Below are 23,177 nucleotides of genomic sequence, written 5' to 3' on the forward strand. Positions count from 1 at the left end.
TTGGTCTTTTTTAAAAATTTTATCCCTGAATTAATTCACATTTATATTTACTTTTTGATGTTTGAGCTGCAGTGTGGAAATTATTCTGAATAACAAAATTTGTATCTAAAACTTTTCCAAACGAAGTAGAGCTGTGAAAAAATATTTCCCCAAATGTTTCTGCAGATGTGTGCAGCAGGGGGCAGTGTTGGGTTCATGACTCACAGAACCGCAGAAGTGCAGAAGTTCCAGAATCTCTCACACACACACACACACACACTCTTACTCCCTCCCTCCCCCTTCCCCTTCCTCCCTCCCCCTCTCCCCCCTCCCTCTCTCTCCCTCCCTCCCTCCCTCCCTCTCTCTCCCTCCGCTTCCTCTCCCTCTCCCTCCCTCTCGCTCCCTCCCTCTCCCTCCCCTCCCCTCCCTCTCCCCCTCCCTCCCTCTCTCTCCCCCTCTCCCTCCCCTCCCCCTCCCTCTGTCCCCCTCTCTCTCCCCCTCCCCCTCCCTCTGTCCCCCTTTCTCTCTCCCTCCCCCCTCCCTCTCCAGCACAGATAATATCAGAGCTGCCTCTGTAGGTCTCAATGCTGCACTAATGCCGCTTTTCCACTACAAACGCGGCTGAGCCGTGCCGTGCTGAGTTGGGCTGAGTCGAGCTGAGTGGGGCTGTTGGAGTTGCATTTCGACTACAACCGCGCTGAACCGTGCTGGCTGGAAGTGGGTGGACACATTGGGTGGAGTTAGCGAAAGTGGGTGGACGTCACGTGATGTCGTTAAGCAGCGCAAACAGTGACATCAGTGATCTTTTAAGCGGTAGTCTCACAACCCGAATAGTAAACAATAAACATGGAGGACATGGAGTCGTTAGTGTTGCTGGTCTTGGTGCTGTGGCTTGTTGTCACCGACAACGCCAACAGATACTGGCAAGAGCGTATAGATGAGGCGAGGCGCATAAGGCTTCAGAAATTCTCGTAATTCGTAATTATTCTCCTTCCGGGTTTGCGGTGTTTACAGATCCCAGCGCGCTCGCGGGGCGTGTGTGGGCATGTGAGGACACTCCTCCTCACCAATCAGTGCACAGGGGATTGTCTGCTCACGCCCCCAGCCTCACTCGGCTCGCTTTGGCTCGCTTCAGCCCCACTCCAAAACCGTACGAGTTTTAGGGGCTAAGCAGGGCTGAAACGAGCCGAGTCGTGCTGTTTTTTGGTAGTCGAAACGCGAGCCGTGTCGGGCTGAAGCGAGCTGAAGTGAGCTGAGAAAGGGTAGTGGAAAAGGGCCATAACAGTAAGAAAGGTTAATAGTGATAGTAGTGTGTAGTTTTGGTTGATATTGAATGTGCAATAAGGAGTGTGTGTGTGTGTTTTTGTTTTTAGAAGAAGAAGGGAGTGTAACTGAGGTTCTTATTTTTATCAAGATGGGAACTGAGAATAAGGTAAGAATAAAACTGCAGATATAATAAATACCTAATGAAAACTGTGTGTGTGTGAGAGAGAGATGGGATGGGATGACATGACACTGAGTTACTATTCCACTCTCTCTCTCTTTCTCTCTCTGTGTGTGTGTGTGTGTGTGTGTGAGAGAGAGAGAGAGAGAGAGAGAGAGAGAAAAGGTGGTGGGATGACACTGTGAAGTTGATTTATTTTCCTTTATCAGTGCGTCCCTGGGTGTTTTATTCCTCTTACACCACAGTAACATACTGACTGTTAATGGCCCAATCTCATCTCATTATCTGTAGCCGCTTTATCCTTCTACAGGGTCGCAGGCGAGCTGGATCCTATCCCAGCTGACTACGGGCGAAAGGCGGGGTACACCCTGGACAAGTCGCCAGGTCATCACAGGGCGACACATAGACACAGACAACCATTCACACTCACATTCACACCTACGCTCAATTTAGAGTCACCAGTTAACCTAACCTGCATGTCTTTGGACTGTGGGGGAAACCGGAGCACCCGGAGGAAACCCACGCGGACACAGGGAGAACATGCAAACTCCACACAGAAAGGCCCTCGCCGGCCACGGGGCTCGAACCTGGACCTTCTTGCTGTGAGGCAACAGCGATAACCACTACACCATCGTGCCGCCCGACTATTAATGGTTTTCTATTTATTAAATGATGATGCAGTGGACATTTGATCCATTTATACTTTAATGTTCATGAAAAAGTTCTCACGTAGATTATCGCAGCGATAAACACTCGTTCCCTCACCAGTGTCTCTTTATTCTCTCTTCAAGTTAATAAGATAAAAAAATAAATCTCAGCTTGTTCCATCGTGTTCCTGAGAAACTGTAAGGAAGTGTAAACTCCTCTGTCCTGAAGAAACAGTTCCAGCTTCCCCTCTAACTGATACACAGCACTCACACTGGAGACTCCTTACAGAGACCATACAGAAAACATTGATTTATTAGAATGAGTGTATTACTGTCAGAGTTGCTGTTCGAGAAAATGAATCAATGCTTTCTGACCAATCACAATCCACAACTAGGTGATTAGGTGTAAAGCAGCTGTTGCGTGGGAACCTGGGAAACCTCTTGCTGTTGAAGAAGTGGAAGTTGCTCCACCTAAAGATCATGAAGTGAGAATTAAGGTCCGTGTTTCTCCTCAGGACTAACAGGAACAGTTTTATTCTTTTACTAAAAACTTGGCTGCGGCCTTGACTTTTTAATTGTGTGTGTTTGTGTGTGTGGTGTTGCTGCAGATTGCAGTGAGCGGTGTGTGTCACACAGACTGGATGTGTCTGTATGATTGTGGGAAGGGAGTGAAGACTCGGCCGTTTCCCCTCGTTCTGGGTCATGAAGGTGCCGGTGTGGTGGAGAGTGTCAGCCCGGGGGTGACCACTGTGCAGCCAGGTGCAATAAACACACCACATGCGACCTTGCTGACCCGACTACTTGTCCTACGTTCATCTTGGTTTTCTTTCCCTGTCAGAGTTCTCCAGAAAACCTGAAGTAGCCGTCTAAAAAAAACAGTAGTAGGCGCCTCTGAAATTTGCAGCAGTGAAGCCAAAGGCACAGTAATGAAATTTGCATGTGTTCTGGTGCATTCTGGGTGGATAAATTACTCATCTCCCTGTAAAATACTTGCAAAATCTGTATGAAATTTCCCTCCAGGTGTTTGTGTGCTTGGTTTTCTCAGTTCCCCTCTGTAGTACGCTGCCTGACTCTGCAACATAACTACATACGCTACGGTGTGGTCATGTGGTCCAGCTCAGCCAATCAGAGTGTGACAATCAATCAACAGCTATGGCGTCACTTCCGGTCACACTCAAACCGAATCAAAGACAATTTCTTGGTGGAATAATTGGATTTGCAGCAAATTCTGGGCAGCAGAGACGATATAAATCACTTGAACATTGAAAGGCAAGTTTAAATTTTTTTCTGGGATCGAGTCGCTGGCGCAGACCATCTGTGTAGGTGGAGAAACCTGCCGGTCGCCGGCACTTGTAGACATCTCTGTCTGTCCTTCGATTTTTACTCATTTGTCTTTTTCTTTTTTTCACATTTCCTATAGATGTGATTTTAAAAGTGCGTTCTGTGAGATTTGTCAGTGGAAATGGGATCTGAATTCATTTTTTTTTTTTTTTACTCTTTGAGCCGACCCCTCTATTCCTGCACCTTGCACACAAAGCTCCGCCCCAGAACCTCAAGTGGTTCAGCTATATTTAGCGTGTGAACAAAAGTTAGCATTAGCAAGAACCGTCATGACATCACTTTCAAAGTTCTGCATCCAGCTTTATCCCCTTCAGCAGTAATAAATGTCTCCATCTTGGAAAATCACTGACTGTTTACTGCAGAAAGGGTTTTTGGAAGCACAGAGTGTCTTCTTCTTCTTTGCTCACAGGAGAATTATCAGGCTGCGCTGGGCGCTTACCGATTTCATGTTGTTGCTGTGGTTCTTCTTTTCCTTATTACCTTCTCCACCTGTGTTAGAGGAAGTTATGTTTGCATCTCCATTTGTTTGTTCGTTCCCAACGTAACTCAAAAACCAATGACTGGATTTTGATGGAATTTTGAGGAAAGATGATCCATGGGCTGAGGAACAATTGATCAGATTTTGATGCAAATCCAGATATGTGCCTTGATGGAGGTCTGCACTCTACCAAGTGGTGTTCTAGTTCTTCATGTTGTTCTTTCCTCCAGGTGATCAGGTGATCCCTCTCTTCCTGCCACAGTGTGGTGAGTGTGAATTCTGTCTGATCCCAAAGATGAACCTCTGCTTGAAGAACTTGTGAGTTTGTTGTTTTTAAACCCAATTTTGTTCTTTTTCACACAAACAGTTGTACAGATTTAAACTCCTGATCAACATGACCAAACCTCACAGTCTTTACTACTGTCCTGTAATATGATTAACATACACTCGCCGGCCACTTTAATAGGAACATGTTGTTGATTCTAAGATCCCTGTTCTTGGCTGCAGGAGTGGAACCCAATGTGTTCTTCTGCTGTTGCATGCTGAGATGATTTTCTGCTCACCACGGTTGTAAAGAGTGATTATATGAGTTACTATATCCTTCCTGGCAAAAAAGCTCAAACTAATCTGTCCATTTCCCTCTGACCCTCTCTAATCAACAAGGCGTTTGTTTCCACCCACAGAACTGTCGCTCACTCACTCAGTGTTTTTTGTTTTCTGCACCATTCTGTGTAAACTCTAGAGACTGTTGTGTGTGAAAACCCCAGGAGATCAGCAGCTTCTGAAATACTCAAACCAGTCCATCTGGATCAAACCAACACCCATACCACAGTGAGAGAAAGAAAGTCACACTTCACTGTGAGATCATGATTTTTCCCGTTCTGATGTTTGAACATTGTGAACATTAACTGAAGCTTTTGATTTGTATCTGTGCGATTTGATGCATCGTGCTGCTGTTGTGAAATGTGCATGCGCATTCTGTGCTATGCACTTCCTGGTTCCTGAGTTGTTTGCGACAAGTCCTTTTTTCCCGCGAGTGTTGGCGTTAATGACTAATCTTTTTAAAACATTTTTCTACAAATAATTTTCCAGTATCATCTTCATTTTTATTGTACTGTCACTTTCCTTTTTGTACTTTCCACTTTCGCTTTCCTTTTTCCATTTTTTTTTCAGAAGAACACCAAGACCGGAAGCTTTCTTTCTTTTTTTTTCTCCTCCTGCGTAAAGACCACAAGTGGAGGCCATCCACATCAGATCTGCTTTAATATCAACAGATCTTTGATTAAGGTACGTGAATCCTTTCATCATGGCACACCTTCAGCCTGTTCAGTGTGCTGAGTGCAGGATGTTTAGTCATTCTTCCTCTGTCGCTAGCGATAGCTTTATTTGTGATAAGTGCAGATTAGTTAGCTCTCTGACGGAGAAGATTACAGTGCTAGAAGTGCGTATCCAGGCTTTAGAGAAGGCCACTGAGCATGAGAACAGTGTAGTTTCTGTAGGGGAAAGTCTGGACGCCCTAGGTGGAGTTAGTAATCCCCCAACTCCAGCATTAGAGCCCTTACAGCGGGGCGAATGGGTGACGACTCGGTGGCATAAGCGTAAAGCCAAAGCTACCGCTGAGGCTCGCCCACGGGAGCACCACTCCTCTCTGCGTCACATGTCGAACAGGTTTGCTCTCCTTAGTGATGCACCCGCTGAGAAACCCGAAAGAGCTCTGGTTATAGGGGACTCTACCATATGGCACTTGAAATTAGCCCAGCCTTTAGGGGCACCAGCAGCTTTAGTCAGGTGTATACCGGGAGCCAGGGCACCAGACATAGCAGGTAATCTTAGGGTCCTAGGCAAGCACAGGTTCTCAAAGATAGTTATCCATGCAGGAGCTAACGATATACACCTTCGTCAGTCTGAGGTTACTAAGAGTAACTTTGTAGAGGTGTTTAAATTAGTGAAGGCGATGTCCAATGCTGTAGTATGCTCTGGCCCCATCCCAATGCGGCGTGGCGATGTAGCTTACAGCAGGTTATGGTCGCTGAACTGCTGGTTGTCCAGGTGGTGCTCTGAAAACAGTGTGGGCTTTATAGATAATTGGGCTAATTTTGAGGGCACTGCTGTCCTGTTAGGGCGGGACGGTATCCATCCCACTCGGGAAGGTGCTGCTCTCATTTCCTGCAGCATAGGTCATAGTCTCAGAACAGGCCTAGTTAATTTCTGACAATCCAGAGCCAAGGCCAGGGAGCAGACGAACAGGCTAAACCGACTGTCTGCTAGCTGCACAGAGTCGTCACTCAGGGTCCACTACATCGAGACTGTGTCTGTTCCCCAAGCTCAACAAAAAAAGCAGAAATACTCAGAGAGTTTGTTCCAGTAACCTAATCAATATAAAATTAGATCATACTGACTGTACAGCTGCTGCCAGCACCTTTGATCTAAAGGTGGGGCTATTAAATATTAGATCTCTTACATCTAAAGCGCTAATGGTTAATGAACTCATAACTGATCAGGAGTTTAATGTACTTTGTTTAACTGAAACATGGATTAAGCCAAATGAATCTCTCATCTCATCTCATTATCTCTAGCCGCTTTATCCTTCTACAGGGTCGCAGGCAAGCTGGAGCCTATCCCAGCTGACTACGGGCGAAAGGCGGGGTTCACCCTGGACAAGTCGCCAGGTCATCACAGGGCAGACACATAGACACAGACAACCATTCACACTTACATTCACACCTTAGACCACACCTTCACAATTTAGAGTCACCAGTTAACCTAACCTGCATGTCTTTGGACTGTGGGGGAAACCGGAGCACCCGGAGGAAACCCACGCGGACACGGGGAGAACATGCAAACTCCGCACAGAAAGGCCCTCGCCGGCCCCGGGGCTCGAACCCAGGACCTTCTTGCTGTGAGGCGACAGCGCTAACCACTACACCACCGTGCCGCCCTCCAAATGAATATATAGCATTAAATGAAGCGAGTCCTCCTGGATACAGTTATATACACCAGCCTCGTCTAACTGGCAGAGGAGGAGGTGTCGGAGTTATTTATAATGATTATCTAGGTGTAACACACAAACCTGGTTATAAATTTAATACATTTGAAGTTCTTCATACTCATATAATGTATGTAGCCTCGAAAAATAAGTCTACCCAGTTAATTCCATTGCTTATTATTTACAGGCCCCCGGGGCCATATTCTGAGTTTCTTTCTGAATTTGCAGATTTTATCTCCGATCTGGTTATTTCCTTAGACAAAGCTTTAGTTGTCGGAGATTTTAATATTCACTTCGATAACCCAGAAGACCCTTTAAAAACAGCGTTTGTGTCCATTTTAGATTCAGTAGAGATTAATCAGAATGTCATAGGACCAACCCATAATGGTGGTCACACCCTCGATCTAATACTAACATTCAGGTTAAACCTAGAAAATATCATCACACTGAAGTTATCTCAGATCATTATCTCATCTCATTCAAACTATGTCTGAGTAATAATAAAACCCCGATTCCAAAAAAGTTGGGATAAAGTACAAATTGTAACTAAAAACAGAATGCAATGATGTGGAAGTTTCAAAATTCCATATTTTATTCAGAATAGAACATAGATGACATATCAAATGTTTAAACTGAGAAAATGTATCATTTAAAGAGAAAAATTAGGTGATTTTAAATTTCATGACAACAACACATCTCAAAAAAGTTGGGACAAGGCCATGTTTCCCACTGTGAGACATCCCCTTTTCTCTTTACAACAGTCTGTAAACGTCTGGGGACTGAGGAGACAAGTTGCTCAAGTTTAGGGATAGGAATGTTAACCCATTCTTGTCTAATGTAGGATTCTAGTTGCTCAACTGTCTTAGGTCTTTTTTGTCGTATCTTCCATTTTATGATGCACCAAATGTTTTCTATGGGTGAAAGATCTGGACTGCAGGCTGGCCAGTTCAGTACCCGGACCCTTCTTCTACGCAGCCATGATGCTGTAATTGATGCAGTATGTGGTTTGGCATTGTCATGTTGGAAAATGCAAGGTCTTCCCTGAAAGAGACGTCGTCTGGATGGGAGCATATGTTGCTCTAGAACCTGGATATACCTTTCAGCATTGATGGTGTCTTTCCAGATGTGTAAGCTGCCCATGCCACACGCACTAATGCAACCCCATACCATCAGAGATGCAGGCTTCTGAACTGAGCGCTGATAACAACTCGGGTCGTCCTTCTCCTCTTTAGTCCGAATGACACGGCGTCCCTGATTTCCATAAAGAACTTCAAATTTTGATTCGTCTGACCACAGAACAGTTTTCCACTTTGCCACAGTCCATTTTAAATGAGCCTTGGCCCAGAGAAGACGTCTGCGCTTCTGGATCGTGTTTAGATATGGCTTCTTCTTTGAACTATAGAGTTTTAGCTGGCAACGGCGGATGGCACGATGAATTGTGTTCACAGATAATGTTCTCTGGAAATATTCCTGAGCCCATTTTGTGATTTCCAATACAGAAGCATGCCCATATGTGATGCAGTGGCATCTAAGGGCCCGAAGATCACGGGCACCCAGTATGGTTTTTCGGCCTTGACCCTTACGCACAGAGATTCTTCCAGATTCTCTGAATCTTTTGATGATATTATGCACTGTAGATGATGATATGTTCAAACTCTTTGCAATTTTACACTGTCGAACTCCTTTCTGATATTGCTCCACTATTTGTCGGCGCAGAAATAGGCAGAATTGGTGATCCTCTTCCCATCTTTACTTCTGAGAGCCGCTGCCACTCCAAGATGCTCTTTTTATACCCAGTCATGTTAATGACCTATTGCCAATTGACCTAATGAGTTGCAATTTGGTCCTCCAGCTGTTCCTTTTTTGTACCTTTAACTTTTCCAGCCTCTTATTGCCCCTGTCCCAACTTTTTTGAGATGTGTTGCTGTCATGAAATTTCAAATGAGCCAGTATTTGGCATGAAATTTCAAAATGTCTCACTTTCGACATTTGACATGTTGTCTATGTTCTATTGTGAATACAATATCAGTTTTTGAGATTTGTAAATTATTGCATTCCATTTTTATTTACAATTTGTACTTTGTCCCAACTTTTTTGGAATTGGGGTTGTATATGCACCTCACCACACTACTGTATTAAATGTACATTCACGTCAACTACTGCACAGAGCTTTATAAATGATCTCCCAGAGTTATCAACTTTGATTGGGTCACTGTCAGCCCCTGCAGAACTTGATCAGGCAACTGAATGCTTATAGTCAACATTCCGCCATACCTTAGATAATGTAGCTCCTCTTAAAAGGAAAATGGTCAGAGACAAAAAATTAGCACCCTGGTATAATGATGACACTCGCACTTTAAAACAGACCACTCGAAAATTTGAACGTAAATGGCGTCAAACAAAATTGATAGCATTCAAATTAACCCTTGCCTTTACAAATGCCCAAAATTCTCTCCTTTTCGGTGAAGTAGTGCAGTCTGATAACAATGGGCCATGGACGCCCACCTTGTTTTGGCTTGGGAGCCAAAGACCTGTGGGAGCGATCTATGACCACAGGAGATGTGAAGTTCTCAGGGCCCACTAACTCCGATAGAAACTCTGACATGACGCATGTAATGTTAGCCCCTTCAGCACCCTCTGGGACACCGATTACCCTTAGGTTATGTCTCCGACTTCTAGCCTCGAGGTCCAAGCACTTCTCTTGTAGCCGTTTCACCTCGTTCGCCAGAGATTCATGTTCACGGTCAAGTTTGGTAGTCTGCTCAAGTGCCTTGTTAAGACGGTGTCCCATCATAGTCTGTTCAGTCGTAACTTCCTCGTGGTTTCATTGAAGTTTTCCAATTTCGTCCTCCAATTCCTGTCGCAGCCTTTGAGTGCTAGAAACAGACTCTGTACGTAGAGCCTCTATGTCTCTACTCAAATCATGACGAAGACTAGCTATTTCAGCTTTAAATTCTTCCAATGAAGCTTGGCAAGATATCTGTAGTTCACATCTCAATGTTTGTAGCGTGAGCGGTGTCTCCTCCATCTTAAGATGCTACAGTAAGTAGGCTAGCCAAGGTTAGATCAGTAGGCCTAGCCTTTTCGTAGGTTTCAGCGTGGTTTTAAATCAAATGAAGCAAAGTCTACATGTAGCTGTCTTTACTAGTATTAACTAACTATGTTTTCGAAGTGGAAGCCAACAATAATGCAAGTATTTCAGCTGTAAATGATAAGTGAATCGGGAGCTACGTGACTTCGGACTACTCCATTACCACCTGCCTCAAACTACTAATTTAAGGTCAGACAATGTAAGTGACCCTGTAGTTAACAATATAACTGTATCAGATCAGCAATTAGAATGTTTTACTCCCCTTAGAGAAACTGAATTACTTTCATTAATCTCCGCATCAAAAGTCTCAACTTGTGTACTAGATCCCTTACCTACACGTCTATTCAAACAGATAATACCTGAAGTAATTGAACCGCTTCTAAAAACAATAAAGTCTTCTCTTACGATTGGCTATGTACCCAAATCCTTTAAACTAGCAGTTATCGAACCCCTGATTAAAAACCTGACCTTGATCCCTGTCAGCTGTCCAATTATCAGCCAATAGCAAACCTCCCCTTTATCTCCAAGATCCTTGAAAAAGCTGTGGCACAGCAGTTATGCTCATATTTACATAGGAATAACATCCATGAAATGTATCAGTCAGGATTTAGACCTCATTATAGCACAGAGACAGCTCTGGTTAAAGTAGTAAACGACCTACTGTTGGCGTCTGATCAGGGCTGTGTCTCGCTACTTGTGTTGCTTGACCTTAGTGCAGCATTTGATACCATTGATCATTCCATTCTTCTGGATAGACTAGAAAATGTTGTGGGAGTTAAGGGAACGGCCCTCTGCTGGCTCAGCTCTTATTTAACTGATCGCTATCAGTATGTTGATGTAAATGGTGATATTTCTAGACGTACTGAGGTAAAGTTTGGTGTTCCACAAAGTTCTGTCCTGGGTCCACTGCTTTTTTCTTTATATATGTTCCCTCTGGGTGATATTATTCGTAAACATAGTATTAGTTTCCACTGTTATGCTGATGACACACAGTTGTATGTTTCTGCAAAACTTGATGAGAGACACCAGCTTAATAGAATTGAGGAATGTGTGAAGGACATTAGACACTGGATGCTTATTAACTTCCTTCTGCTTCACTCTGACAAGACTGAAGTACTTGTACTCGGACCACATGCAGCTTGAAGTAAGTTTTCTGATTACACAGTAACTCTGGATGGCCTTTCTGTTTCTTCACGTGCAGCAGTAAAAGACCTCGGAGTGATTATTGACCCCAGTCTTTCATTCGAAACTCACATTGATAACATTACCCAGATAGCTTTCTTTCATCTCAGAAATATTGCTAAGATAATAAATTTAATGTCCCTACATGATGCGGAAAAACTAGTTCATGCTTTCGTTCCCTCCAGGTTGGATTATTGTAATGCCTTACTGTCTGGATGTTCCAATAAGTGCATAAACAAGCTCCAGTTAGTTCAAAATGCAGCAGCAAGAGTCCTTACTAGAACTAGAAAATATGACCCCATCACCCCTGTCTTATCCACACTGCATTGGCTCCCAATCAGATTTCGTATTGATTATAAAATACTACTATTGACCTTTAAAGCACTGAATGGTCTCGCACCACAGTACCTGAGCTAACTTCTGGTCCTCTATGACCCGCCACGCCTACTTAGATCAAAAGGTGCAGGCTATCTGCTGGTACCTCGTATAGTGAAGGCTACATCAGGGGGCGGAGCCTTTTCTTACAAAGCCCCACAGTTATGGAACAGCCTTCCAAGTAGTGTTCGGGAATCAGACACAGTCTCAGCGTTTAAGTCTCGGCTGAAAACAGATCTGTTTAGTCAAGCCTTGTGTTAATGGTGTTTATGAGGTAAAGGAGTAGATCTGGAGGATCCTCAGACAGAGTGTTTTGGTAAACTGGGATGTATGGATGCTGTCAGTCCCCACTCGCTTGCTCACTCGAGTTTGTTGACGGTGTAGTGGCTGCTGCTTTATGTCCCGGGACCCCTCATGCCTGTGTTACCTTCTGGCTCTCCCCTTTTAGTTATGCTGTCATAGTTAGTTGCCCGAGTCCCTGCTTGCACTCAGTGCAATATGTATACTGTTCCTACTTATTCAGGTGACATTGGGCATACCTAACAACCTGTCTGTCCCTCTGAGTTACATGTCGGTCCTGAGATCGAGATGCTGAACCTCTTCTGCTCCTCGGACCTGCCTGATCCATCCTGGTGCCCTGTGTCTGGTTGGAGTCTCATCACATCGCTCCTGTGGAGGACGGCCCCATGAGGACAGTTGAAAGTCACACCTGGAAGACGCTCTGGACTCTTACAGTAATGCTTTTATGGCTGAGGACTACAGTTGACTTGCTAACTTTAGGACTGCAGTTGTCATGAACAGTTTTGCACTCAAGTTTCCATCAATGAAGAGTTTATAACATCAACGAAACTGACTTCATGTTAAAACTGTTAATGTTATAGTCATGCTGTCTGTTGTTGCCCAGATGAGGATGGGTTCCCTTTTGAGTCTGGTTCCTCTCGAGGTTTCTTCCTCATGTTGTCTGAGGGAGTTTTTCCTTGCCACCGTCGCCACAGGCTTCATCATTGGGGATAGATTAGGGATAAAATTAGCTCATGCTTTAAGTCGTTCAAATTCTGTAAAGCTGCTTTGCGACAATGTTTATTGTTAAAAGCGCGATACAAATAAACTTGACTTGCTGTCGAGGGATCGGCTGATTAGAGAAAACAGCAGGTAGGTGTAGGGGTGTTCCTAATAAAGTGGCCAGTAATAATGAGTAGTGTGTTAGATTTCTCCTCTCCATGCTGATGCTCAGTTTGAGTGATGATGATGATGTCTGTAAAGAATGCTGTAGAAATTCTCTCTCTCTCTCTCTCTCTCTCTCTCTCTCAGGGAGAAGCTTCAGCAGTGTGTGCTAGCTGATGGTACGAGTCGTATCACCTGTAAGGGTCAGCAGGTGTATCAGTTTGCTGGTGTGAGCACTTTCTCCGAATACACCGTCGTTCCTGAATACAACGTCGCTAAGATTCACCGAGACGCACCGCTGGATAAAGTGTGTCTCCTCGGCTGTGGGGTGGCTACAGGATACGGAGCAGCACTAAATGCGGCCAAAGTGTGTGTGTGTGTGTGTGTGTGTGTGTGTGTGTGTGTGTGTGTTGGAACACTGTTTGTTTCTTATCACTCATTGCTGATGAACGATGGTGTCACACTGAGATGGTTTTAAAGCTCCTGATGATGATTTTGAGATTAAAGCTCTGAGCGCTGAACTTTACTCTCTCCTGCCGTTTTATAAACTCGACCACGTGGCGTTTCAGACGTCGTCGGGATGTTAAGTGATAAGTTTTATTTTCTTGCATTTTATTCCTCCTCTGCTCTGTAAAGTGAGGCTGAGTGAGACCCTTTTTCATTCACAATTTATATGCTGACTTTTTTTAAAAATCGTATTTTCTCACTACTATTTTTTCTCTTGTTTATCGTCTCTTTCCTCAGTTTCCTTCTTGTTCTTTCTTTTCTTCTCCATTCTTTTTGTTCTACTTTCTTTCCCTGTTTTTGTTCTCCTGATTTCTTCTTTTCCTCCTTCAGTTCTTCACCTTGATCATCTTTTTTCTTCTTCTTAGTCGTCTTTACTTCATTTGTTTCTTTTTTCCATTTCTAATCGTTTTTTTTCCTTTTCTTCCTCTTTCTTGTTGCTGAACAAGTTCTCATTCTCTTTATCTTGATTTAAATTCTCTTATGTTTCTGTGGATGAATTTATTTTACTTTATTTACTAAACCCTGTGGTTGTTCCTCCCCGCCTCTGCAGGTGGAGCATGGTTCTGTCTGTGCCGTGTTCGGTTTGGGAGCCGTCGGTCTCGCCACGGTGATGGGCTGTAAAGCTGCAAGAGCCTCCAGGATCATCGGCGTCGACATCAACGCGGAGAAATGTGAAGTTGCCAAGAAGTTCGGTGTCACTGACTTTGTGAACCCTAACGATCACAGCAAACCCATTCAGGAGGTGCTGATGGAGATGACGAGTGGAGGAGTGGACTACAGCTTCGAGTGTGTGGGGAACGTCACACTTATGGTGGGTTTGAGGTTGATTCATGAAACATCAGCTTCACTGTGACTGGTCTGTCCTTTCTCTATTGACAGAAACGACTTCTTTTCTTTCTCCTTGTACTTTTTGTCCTCATCCTTCCTTTGTTTTCTTTTTCTTTCCCAACTTCATCTTGTTGCTCTTATTTTTTTCTTTTCCTCCTCCATCTTATACTACTGTGTTCTTATCCTTGTTTTCCTTTCTTCTTTATTGTATGAAGCGAATGTGTTTTGTCTCCACTAGAGGGCAGTGTTTGAGAGCTGCAGAGTTGCCTGGGGAACCTGTGTAATTGTGGGATGGAATGAAACGGGCAGCCTCTCGCTGGCTCCCATCGACGTCCTGAAGGGACGAACGCTTAAAGGAACCTACTTTGGTGGTAAGAGTTGAGCAGATTATCATGTAGCAGCTCTCGTTTACCAGAGTGTCAGGTCTGAAATCCATCAGTTCTGACAAACGCTGCTTTCTGAACAGGATGGAAGAGTGTGAGTAGTGTACCCAAACTGGTGGAGGACTACATGAGTGGCCCAATTCTGCTGGATGAGTTTGTGACACACACGCTCCGTCTGGAGGAGATTAACCACGCCTTCGAACTCATCATCAATGGGAAAAGGTCTGAGTCACATGACCAGAATCCAACTGATGGAGCTGTTATTTATTGACTACCTGCACAACAAAAACATTTATTTATTGACATCCCTTTACTGCTTGTTTTTTTTTTTTCTGAAGCCATTTAAGCTAGCTGTGTAATGTTAAGTTGCTCTCTCTTCACACTTTATATTAAACTTTAACAGTGATGTCACTAAACATTTATGGTTGAGGGGCGGAGCCGTCGCTGAGGGGTTAACGGCATGTTTCTCCCTTACGGATAAATACGAACCTCAGAAAGTCGCTTTTCATTAATTTCAGAGTAAAGCACATGAAGCCTGACTGTAGAGCTCATCATAATTTCTGTTAAACACGACTCCACTGATATGAACACCATCCATCAGTTTCCAGCAGTCACAGAGCGAAGGCTTTAGAACCAATAACCTCCTTTATTCTACACGGTCCTGCTCTGATGAATGTTATTCATTTACACAGTTCACAGATTTGTTCAGTCAGAAAGAGCAGAAAGTAGAATGTGGAACAAAATGGACATTTTCATGGTAACAGCACAAATCTGTAAAATCCCTTAAATTGTTCATAAAGGGTGGCACGGTGGTGTAGTGGTTAGCGCTGTCGCCTCACAGCAAGAAGGTCCTGGGTTCGAGCCCCGTGGCCGGCGAGGGCCTTTCTGTGTGGAGTTTGCATGTTCTCCCCGTGTCCGCGTGGGTTTCCTCCGGGTGCTCCGGTTTCCCCCACAGTCCAAAGACATGCAGGTTAGGTTAACTGGTGACTCTAAATTGAGCGTAGGTGTGAATGTGAGTGTGAATGGTTGTCTGTGTCTATGTGTCAGCCCTGTGATGACCTGGCGACTTGTCCAGGGTGAACCCCGCCTTTCGCCCGTAGTCAGCTGGGATAGGATCCAGCTCGCCTGCGACCCTGTAGAACAGGATAAAGCGGCTACAGATAATGAGATGAGATTGTTCATAAAATATTCATCAAATAACAAACAAAAGTCTCAACTGAACGCTAGAAACCTATTTCCTTTTTTTAAACCCCTAACCTCCATCAGACCTGCTCCTTGACCTGCTCTCTCTCTCTCTCTCTCTCTCTCTCTTTCCATTTCTGTCTGTATTTCTGTCTCTCTCTCTCTGTATCTTTCTCTCTTGTTCTCTTTCTGTCTTTCTTTGACTGTCTTTGTCTGTCTCTCGCTTTCTGTCTGTCTCTTTCTCTTTGTCCCTCTTTCTGTCTTTTACACACACACACACACACACACACACACACACACACACACACACACACACACACACACACACACGTTGGTATTAAAATAATTAAACTCAGATAATGGCAGTATTTTCTCACCACTCTGGTCTTTCAGAGCTGCCGGTGCAAAATAATTTTCATATCTCTGTCAAATGATCAAGAAAAATTAAGGATTTGCATCTTCAAAAAAAAACACCATTGTTACGACACAAGACTCTTCTATATCAAAACAGTTCTCGTTACCTAGCAAGGTAACTTTTCATTAGCAGTCAGCTAATAAACAACTGCAAATGCGAGCTGGTTTTTAATATTTATTAGCTCATATCTCACCACGGATCAGTGCGTCGGGTCGGCGGTTTAACTGAAGTACTTTACTATTGCAGCTTCTCCACATCCCACATGAACTGTGATAAGTGTCACTACATTATCGACAGCGTGGCACAGAAATAAAAAATGTAGCCTTCCAATTCACTCAGTGCTCTGGATGCCGAGTCGGTGTGTGTGTGTGTGTGTGTGTGTGTGTGTGTGTTATATGTCTGGCTGTGACAGGCGCTCGTTAGTGAAGGTGTATCTCTGGTGTTTGTGGTGATTGATTTCTTAAACAGTAAAATGAATCCATCAGCATTAAGGCAGAAAATGAACCTTTTGTAGGTTCACTGGAACAAATGAGATTAGATTTTTGAACAGTAAACAAAACCATGAGTGAAGCAGGTTTATTTGGGGGGTTAAAGCCCATCCTGAATGATGATGATATTTGAGTTATGTAATTCATCCCACTTATCTTTCATTGACTGCTTTTTTTCTCTCTGTCTCTTTCTCAGTATCCGAACAGTGATAAAAATGTGAGCCATAAACATCAAATCTCAGTTTGTTAACCGTGAAGACATCAGTCAACAGGATGACGGCATCAATCGCCATGACAACAGACTCACTACCCAGTGGGCCTCGGAGCTGCTGGTCCTCCTGTAAAGTTTAAAGGAAACACAGTGATGTCGACAGAAACTCAAGACGTGTTTGTGCTGTGATTGCAAATAAATATGACGTAGTACAAACGTTGGCGAGCGTTTTGTTGGTCTTGCTACCACACGATTTGAAGCTGCTACTTCAGACATATTGATGACAGTTAATACTGCATTGCTCCACCCACTAACACCTTTACCACTCCCTGCAACACGACAGCACCTGAGCTACAGCCTAGCAACCAACTGACATCGCAAACACCTTATTGAACTACAGCGTTGCTAGAAAGTTTGAGAGCTATTTACAGTTTTCTGTTTCTACATAAATTTGACCTGAAATGTAATTTAGATCTTCATGTAAGTCCTAAAACTAGATAAAGAGAACTTTAAACAAAGGATGTGATACAATAACATCCACCAAATATTTCTGGTAACTGGTAAGTAGTTCTGCACAACAGGTTGGAGGAATTTTGGCCCATTTCTTCTCACAAAACTGCTTCAGCTCAGTGATGTTGGTTGGCTCTCTTATGTAAACTCAAGGACGCGTTATCCTAATGGGCTTCATGGGCAGCTGCCCAGGGCCTCGGCCACTAGGGGGCCTCGGAGGTAGCGAGATCGGAAAATATGAAACGATATTTTCAGAAGTTTTGATTAAATTGATAACATTTTTGATGCATTTCGCCACCCGTAAGGAAGCCCACCTTGTCCCGTCGCATAAATCACCCGTCATTGTCAATATGATCGCTGTCCACCATGTCTTCACACGCTACGCCAGCTTGAGTTCAATGATTTAATTAATGACTTCACTTTCCAGAAAAGTAGGAAAGTGCCCTTGTAAGTTGACCCATGGCTGTGAAACTGAATGCGCTAAGCTGTGTGCCGCTGCTGTTTGGGACATTACGTGTGTGAAAGGATGAAATGTTTCACACAGCCTAACATTTTGAGATTTATTTCTGAGAAGCAAGATATTTTTCTTTCTTTGTTATCGCTCTTTGTTTTCACAAGTTAAAAGTCGCCTGGATTCCAAAATGAAAACGAACGGTTATATACCGAATGAATGTTCTTGTTCTGAATACTAAAGAAACTGTTGTAGGCCTCGGTTATGTTCTTGACATGTTGTTCATTGACTCAGTCATTCAAAGGCTTCTTGAGGCTAAACTTTAGTGAACCAGACTTGTTAACCGTGATGTCTGATGGATTTTTTCACCATGCAGTTGCCTATTTCACCATTGCTTTTTCTCGATTGAATAGGTGTTGATGGATATAAAGTTTTATTATTCAATAGTATTTCTAATTGTGCCACTGTCATTATTTAAGTTTCTGTGTCTAGTTAGACAGGCACGTCTGAGGGGGTGAATTTGCTGAGCGCAGTAGACAACAGGCGGGGGCGGGGCCTCGGGGGGGTGTCTGCCCAGGGCCTCGGCAAGGGTTAACGCGGCCCTGTGTAAACTATGTGAATTTGTTTCATTCATTATCCAGATGGTGAGAAAAAGGTGAGCTGTGATCATCAAATCTCAGTTCTTTAACCATGATGATGTCATCAGTCACCCTAAATCACAATGACAGTTGTTTAGTCGGCCCTTTGTTGCTGTCTGGAACACACTGAGACGCGTTTGCATTCACACTACAAATGTGATGTGGCCGTATGTGTCCCAGACCACCTCTGAACGTGGTTTGAGGGATCAGACCACAATGCGTTTTTGAGACCCATTTGAACCCATTCACACCTGTACTTAATACTGTCCACTTGTGATCTGATCACCCCGGATGCATGTTCATGCTAGGTCTGAATGAGGCCCTAGATTCTAATGAAAAGCTTTTTGAAAACATTCAGGCTATTCACTTAGACAAATTGATTACTGACCATGAAGATGACAGTATAGCCATTTCAGGTCAGTGATTAGAATCCTTTACTCCCCTCCAAAAGACCAAACTAATTTTACTAATTTCCTCTTCAAAATCATCAACTTGTGTACTCGATTCCTTAACTGTACCTTTCCTCAAACAGATACTACCAGAACAACTCCTATTAAAATACACCTATCAAGGGGGAGCCATGGCCTAATTGTTAGAGAAGCAGCTTTGGGGCCAAAAGGTTGCTGGTTCAATTCCCCAGACCATTAGGAATGGCTAAAGTATATATGTCTTATGTCTTTTTTTCGTTGACCCTTTTCCATTTCCGTTTCAGGTTGAGTGTACGCCGTGCGCATTCTGGCTGCCGCTTCTCACCGGAGCTTTTTATTTTGTTTTGTTTTTTGTTTTTCTTTTTTGTGTAGTTTGAGGTTTGTTTTTGTTTGAGTGTTTTGTCCGCCAGTTGTGATGTAGCTCCGGACCCAGTTTTGGGCGTCGGTTCCCTCCAGGCCTTGGTTTGCTGTAGGTGATGCCTGTGCTCCTCACTCATTTTAACATCATGGTTGTCCAGAGCTCTGTGCAGCAGTGTTTTAGTGCTTGGCATGATGTTCCAAGCGATGTTGCATGGTGGCGTCGCGGTGGCTGTGCAGGCGGTTTGGGACATACCAGCACTCTGCATGGCAGTGTGTCTGTGCTCGCTTTGTGGATCCATGGTGTGGTGTTCTGAGTGATGTTGCCCGGTGCCATTGCGGCGGCTGTGCTGGTGGTGTGGGACTTGTTTTCATGCACCTTTTGGTGGGACTGTGGCTGCTACACCATTGGAATGACATCCTGACCTCTATTTGGTGGACGTTTTTTTTCCCTATAATTGTAAAGCGACCTTGGGTTTTGAGAAAGGCACTATATAAATTGACCTACTACTACTACTTATTATTATTATTATTATTAAAGTGCCCTTGGGCAAGGTACCTAACATCCAACTGCTCCCCAAGTTGCCCTGGGTACATTGTACATCACTCTAGATAAGAGCGTCTGCCATTAAAGTAATGTAATGCATCAATTCTTCTCTTAGCACTGGCCATTTACCTAAATCCTACAAACTATCAGTTATCAAAACCACGATTAACAAACCCGACCTTGACCCATGTCAGGTGTCCAATTATAGGCCAATATCAAACCTCACTTTTATCTCCAAGATCCTAGAAATGGTTGTGGCGAAGCAGTTCAGCTCATACTTACAGTATGTAGAATTAACATTAATGAGGTCTATCAGGAAGGATTTAGGCCTGTTAACAATATTGCCACATGAGGTGTTCATCTCAGTACAGCAACCACATTAAACTGAAGCTGCACCTTATCAACTCTCTTGTATGGAGTTGAGTGCTGGTGGATGATAGAGCATTATTTGATGAAGCTGTCTTCATTTCACACTAAAAGCCTTTGGAGGATACTGCGGATATTCTGGCCTCACCCTCCATCTCCAACAGAAATCTCCTGCAGTGGTGCAAAATAGACAGCATAGGCACAATAGTTATGAGAAGACAGAGGAGATGGATTGGTCATGCCATCAGGCAAGGGAAGGAATCCACCACAAAGATTACTCTACATTAGACACCTGATGGGAAGAGAAACAGAGGAAGACCCAAAAGCATGGTGGTGTACAGTGGAAACCAAAATGACAGGCATGTGCAAGAACTAGAATGAAATAAGGAAGATGGCAGAAGACCACCAGCAGTGGAGGAACATTGCTGCTGTGATATGTGCCACTGGGAATGATGGGAGTAATTAAATACAATACTGACACAGCACTGGTTAAAGTGGCAAATGATCTACTACTTGACAGTGATCAGGATTGTATCTCCTTGCTTGTCACCTTAGTGCAGCTTTAGACACCATTCATATAATTCAGATCATATTATTCTCACTGATGGACTAGAAATTATTGTTGGAGTTAAGGGAACGGCCTTCTCCTGGCTTGGGTCTTATTTGAATGATTGCTATCAGATTGTAGATGTAAACAGTGATTTCTCTGTTTCTCACTACGGTATGCAACAGAATCCATGCAACAGAGTCCTTGCACAAGAACCAGAAGACATGATTGCATCACCCCTGTCTTATCCACAGTGCATTAGATTCCAGTAAAAATTTCCATTGATTATTATATACAGGGAGTGCAGAATTATTAGGCAAGTTGTATTTTTGAGGATTAGTTTTATTATTGAAAAACAACTATGTTCTTGATGAACCCAAAAGACTCATAAATATCAAAGCGGAGTATTTTTGGAAGTTGGAGTAGGGCTTTCTTAGTTTTAGCTATCTTAGGAGGATATCTGTGTGTGCAGGTGACTATAACTGTGCATAATTATTAGGCAACTTAACAAAAAACAAACATATACCCATTTCACTCATTTATTTTCACCAGGGAAACCAATATAACAACTCAACATTCACTAATATACATTGCTGGCATTCAAAAAAAACCAAACAAATCAGTGACTAATATAGCCGCCTTTCTTTACAAGGACACTCAAAAGCCTGCCATCCATGGATTCGGTCAGTGTTTTGATCTGTTTGCGATCAACATTGCGTGCAGCAGCAACCACAGCCTCCCAGACACTGTTCAGAGATGTGTACTGTTTCCCCTCCTTGTAGATCTCACATTTGATGAGGGACCACAGGTTTTCTATGGGGTTCAGATCAGGTGAACAAGGAGGCCACGTCATTAATCTTTCTTCCTTTAGACCCTTTCTGGCCAGCCATGCTGTGGAGTACTTGGATGCGTGTGATGGAGCATTGTCCTGCATGAAAATCATGTTTTTCTTGAAGGATGCTGACTTCTTCCTGTACCACTGCTTGAAGAAGGTGTCTTCCAAAAACTGACAATAGGACTGGGAGTTGAGCTTGACGCCATCCTCAACCCGAAAAGGTCCCACAAGCTCATCTTTGATGATACCAGCCCATACCAGTACCCCACCTCCACCTTGCTGGCGTCTGAGTCGGACTGGAGCTCTCTGCCCTTTGCTGATCCAGCCACGAGCCCATCCATCTGGCCCATCAAGACTCACTCTCATTTCATCTGTCCATAAGACCTTAGAAAAATCAGTCTTGTGATACTTCTTGGCCCAGTCTTGACGTTTCATCTTGTGTGTCTTGTTCAGTGGTGGTCGTTTTTCAGCCTTTGTTACCTTGGCCGTGTCCCTGAGTATTGCACACCTTGTGCTTTTTGACACTCCAGTGATGTTGCAGCTCTGAAATATGGCAAAACTGGTGGCGAGTGGCATCTTGGCAGCTTCACGCTTGACTTTCCTCAGTTCACGGGCAGTTAGTTTGCGCCTTTTTTTTCAATGCGCTTCTTGCGACCCTGTTGACTATTTTGAATGAAGCGCTTGATTGTTCGATGGTCACGCTTCAAAAGCTGGGCAATTTTAAGAGTGCTCCATCCCTTTGCAATATATGTCACTATTTTTGACTTTTCTGAGTCCGTCAAATCCCTCTTCTGACCCATTTTGCCAAAGGAAAGGAAGTTGCCTAATAATTTTGCACACCTGATATAGGGTGTTGATGTCATTAGACCACACCCCTTTTCATTACAGAGATGCACATCACCTGGTATGCTTAATTGGTAGGAGGCTTTCAAGCCTATGCAGCTTGGAGTAGGCCAACATGCATAGAGAGGGTAATGTGGTCAACATACTCATTTGCCTAATAATTCTGCACTCCCTGTACCACTCATGATCTTTAAAGCACTGAATGGTTTTACACCACAGTACCTGGGTGAACTTCTGGTCTTTTATGATCTGCCATGCCTGTTTCAGTCAAAAAGGTGCAGGACTTTTGTTGGTACCTCAAATAGTGACGGCTACAGTAGGGGCAGAGCATTCTCTAACAAAGCCCTACTGTTATGGAACAACCTTCCAATTAGTGTTCAGGACTTGGACACAGTTTCAGTGTTTCGGCTGAAGACATTTTTTTAGTCAAGCCTTTTGTTAGCAAGGTAAAAGAGCAGATCTGGAGGGTTCATGGGCGTTCATAGAGTGTTCTGATTAACTTGGATGTTTGGATGCTGTCCTCCCCATCAGTTTTGTTAAACAGTGGCGTGGCTAGCTGCTTTATGTCTGAGGACATCCTCATGTCTCTATTACCTTCTGCCTCTTCCTTTTTATGCTTTTTAGCCTTGCCAGAGTCTCTGCTTGCAATTAGCATATAATGTATATTTTCTAAACCTATTACGGACAAAAGCATACAGAATATTCTGTCTTCTGCCCTCACCAGTTCCCCTGTTTTTCTCTAAAGTACAAGTTAGAGATACCAGTGATCCTGATTCCTTCTGCCATAATAAAAACAGCAGCGTAGCAACGCTCCAAAGTGTGTTCCTGCCAACCCCCATCCCTACAAGATTACACGGGGAAGGTTTCATGGGTCCTGCCTTCACAAGAGTTGAAGCCATGTGAATTCGGAGATATTGATGACAGTTAAGGAGCAGGGCCGTGCAAAGACCTTTG

General features: G+C 43.7%; 1 protein-coding gene across 1 annotated transcript; it reads left to right on the forward strand.

The window, feature by feature from the left end:
• Positions 1-1,393: 1,393 nt before the first annotated feature.
• On the forward strand, positions 1,394-16,782 carry LOC132890390 (alcohol dehydrogenase class-3-like). Its single transcript, XM_060927209.1, has 9 exons — positions 1,394-1,411; positions 2,466-2,567; positions 2,679-2,829; positions 4,120-4,207; positions 12,835-13,054; positions 13,745-14,005; positions 14,261-14,393; positions 14,489-14,627; positions 16,687-16,782. The coding sequence occupies exons 1-9, from the start codon at positions 1,394-1,396 to the stop codon at positions 16,709-16,711; spliced, it is 1,137 nt and encodes a 378-aa protein (XP_060783192.1). The 3' UTR covers positions 16,712-16,782.
• Positions 16,783-23,177: the final 6,395 nt, after the last annotated feature.

This window comes from Neoarius graeffei, chromosome 8 (genome assembly GCF_027579695.1).
Source record: "Neoarius graeffei isolate fNeoGra1 chromosome 8, fNeoGra1.pri, whole genome shotgun sequence".
Taxonomy (NCBI): domain Eukaryota; kingdom Metazoa; phylum Chordata; class Actinopteri; order Siluriformes; family Ariidae; genus Neoarius; species Neoarius graeffei.

Bases quoted from the DNA above. Each gene is read 5' to 3' on its own strand.
- LOC132890390 (XM_060927209.1), top strand. The intron at 2,830-4,119 runs GTGCAATAAACA...TCTTTCCTCCAG, and splicing joins GGTGACCACTGTGCAGCCAG to GTGATCAGGTGATCCCTCTC. The intron at 14,006-14,260 runs GTGGGTTTGAGG...TGTCTCCACTAG, and splicing joins TGGGGAACGTCACACTTATG to AGGGCAGTGTTTGAGAGCTG.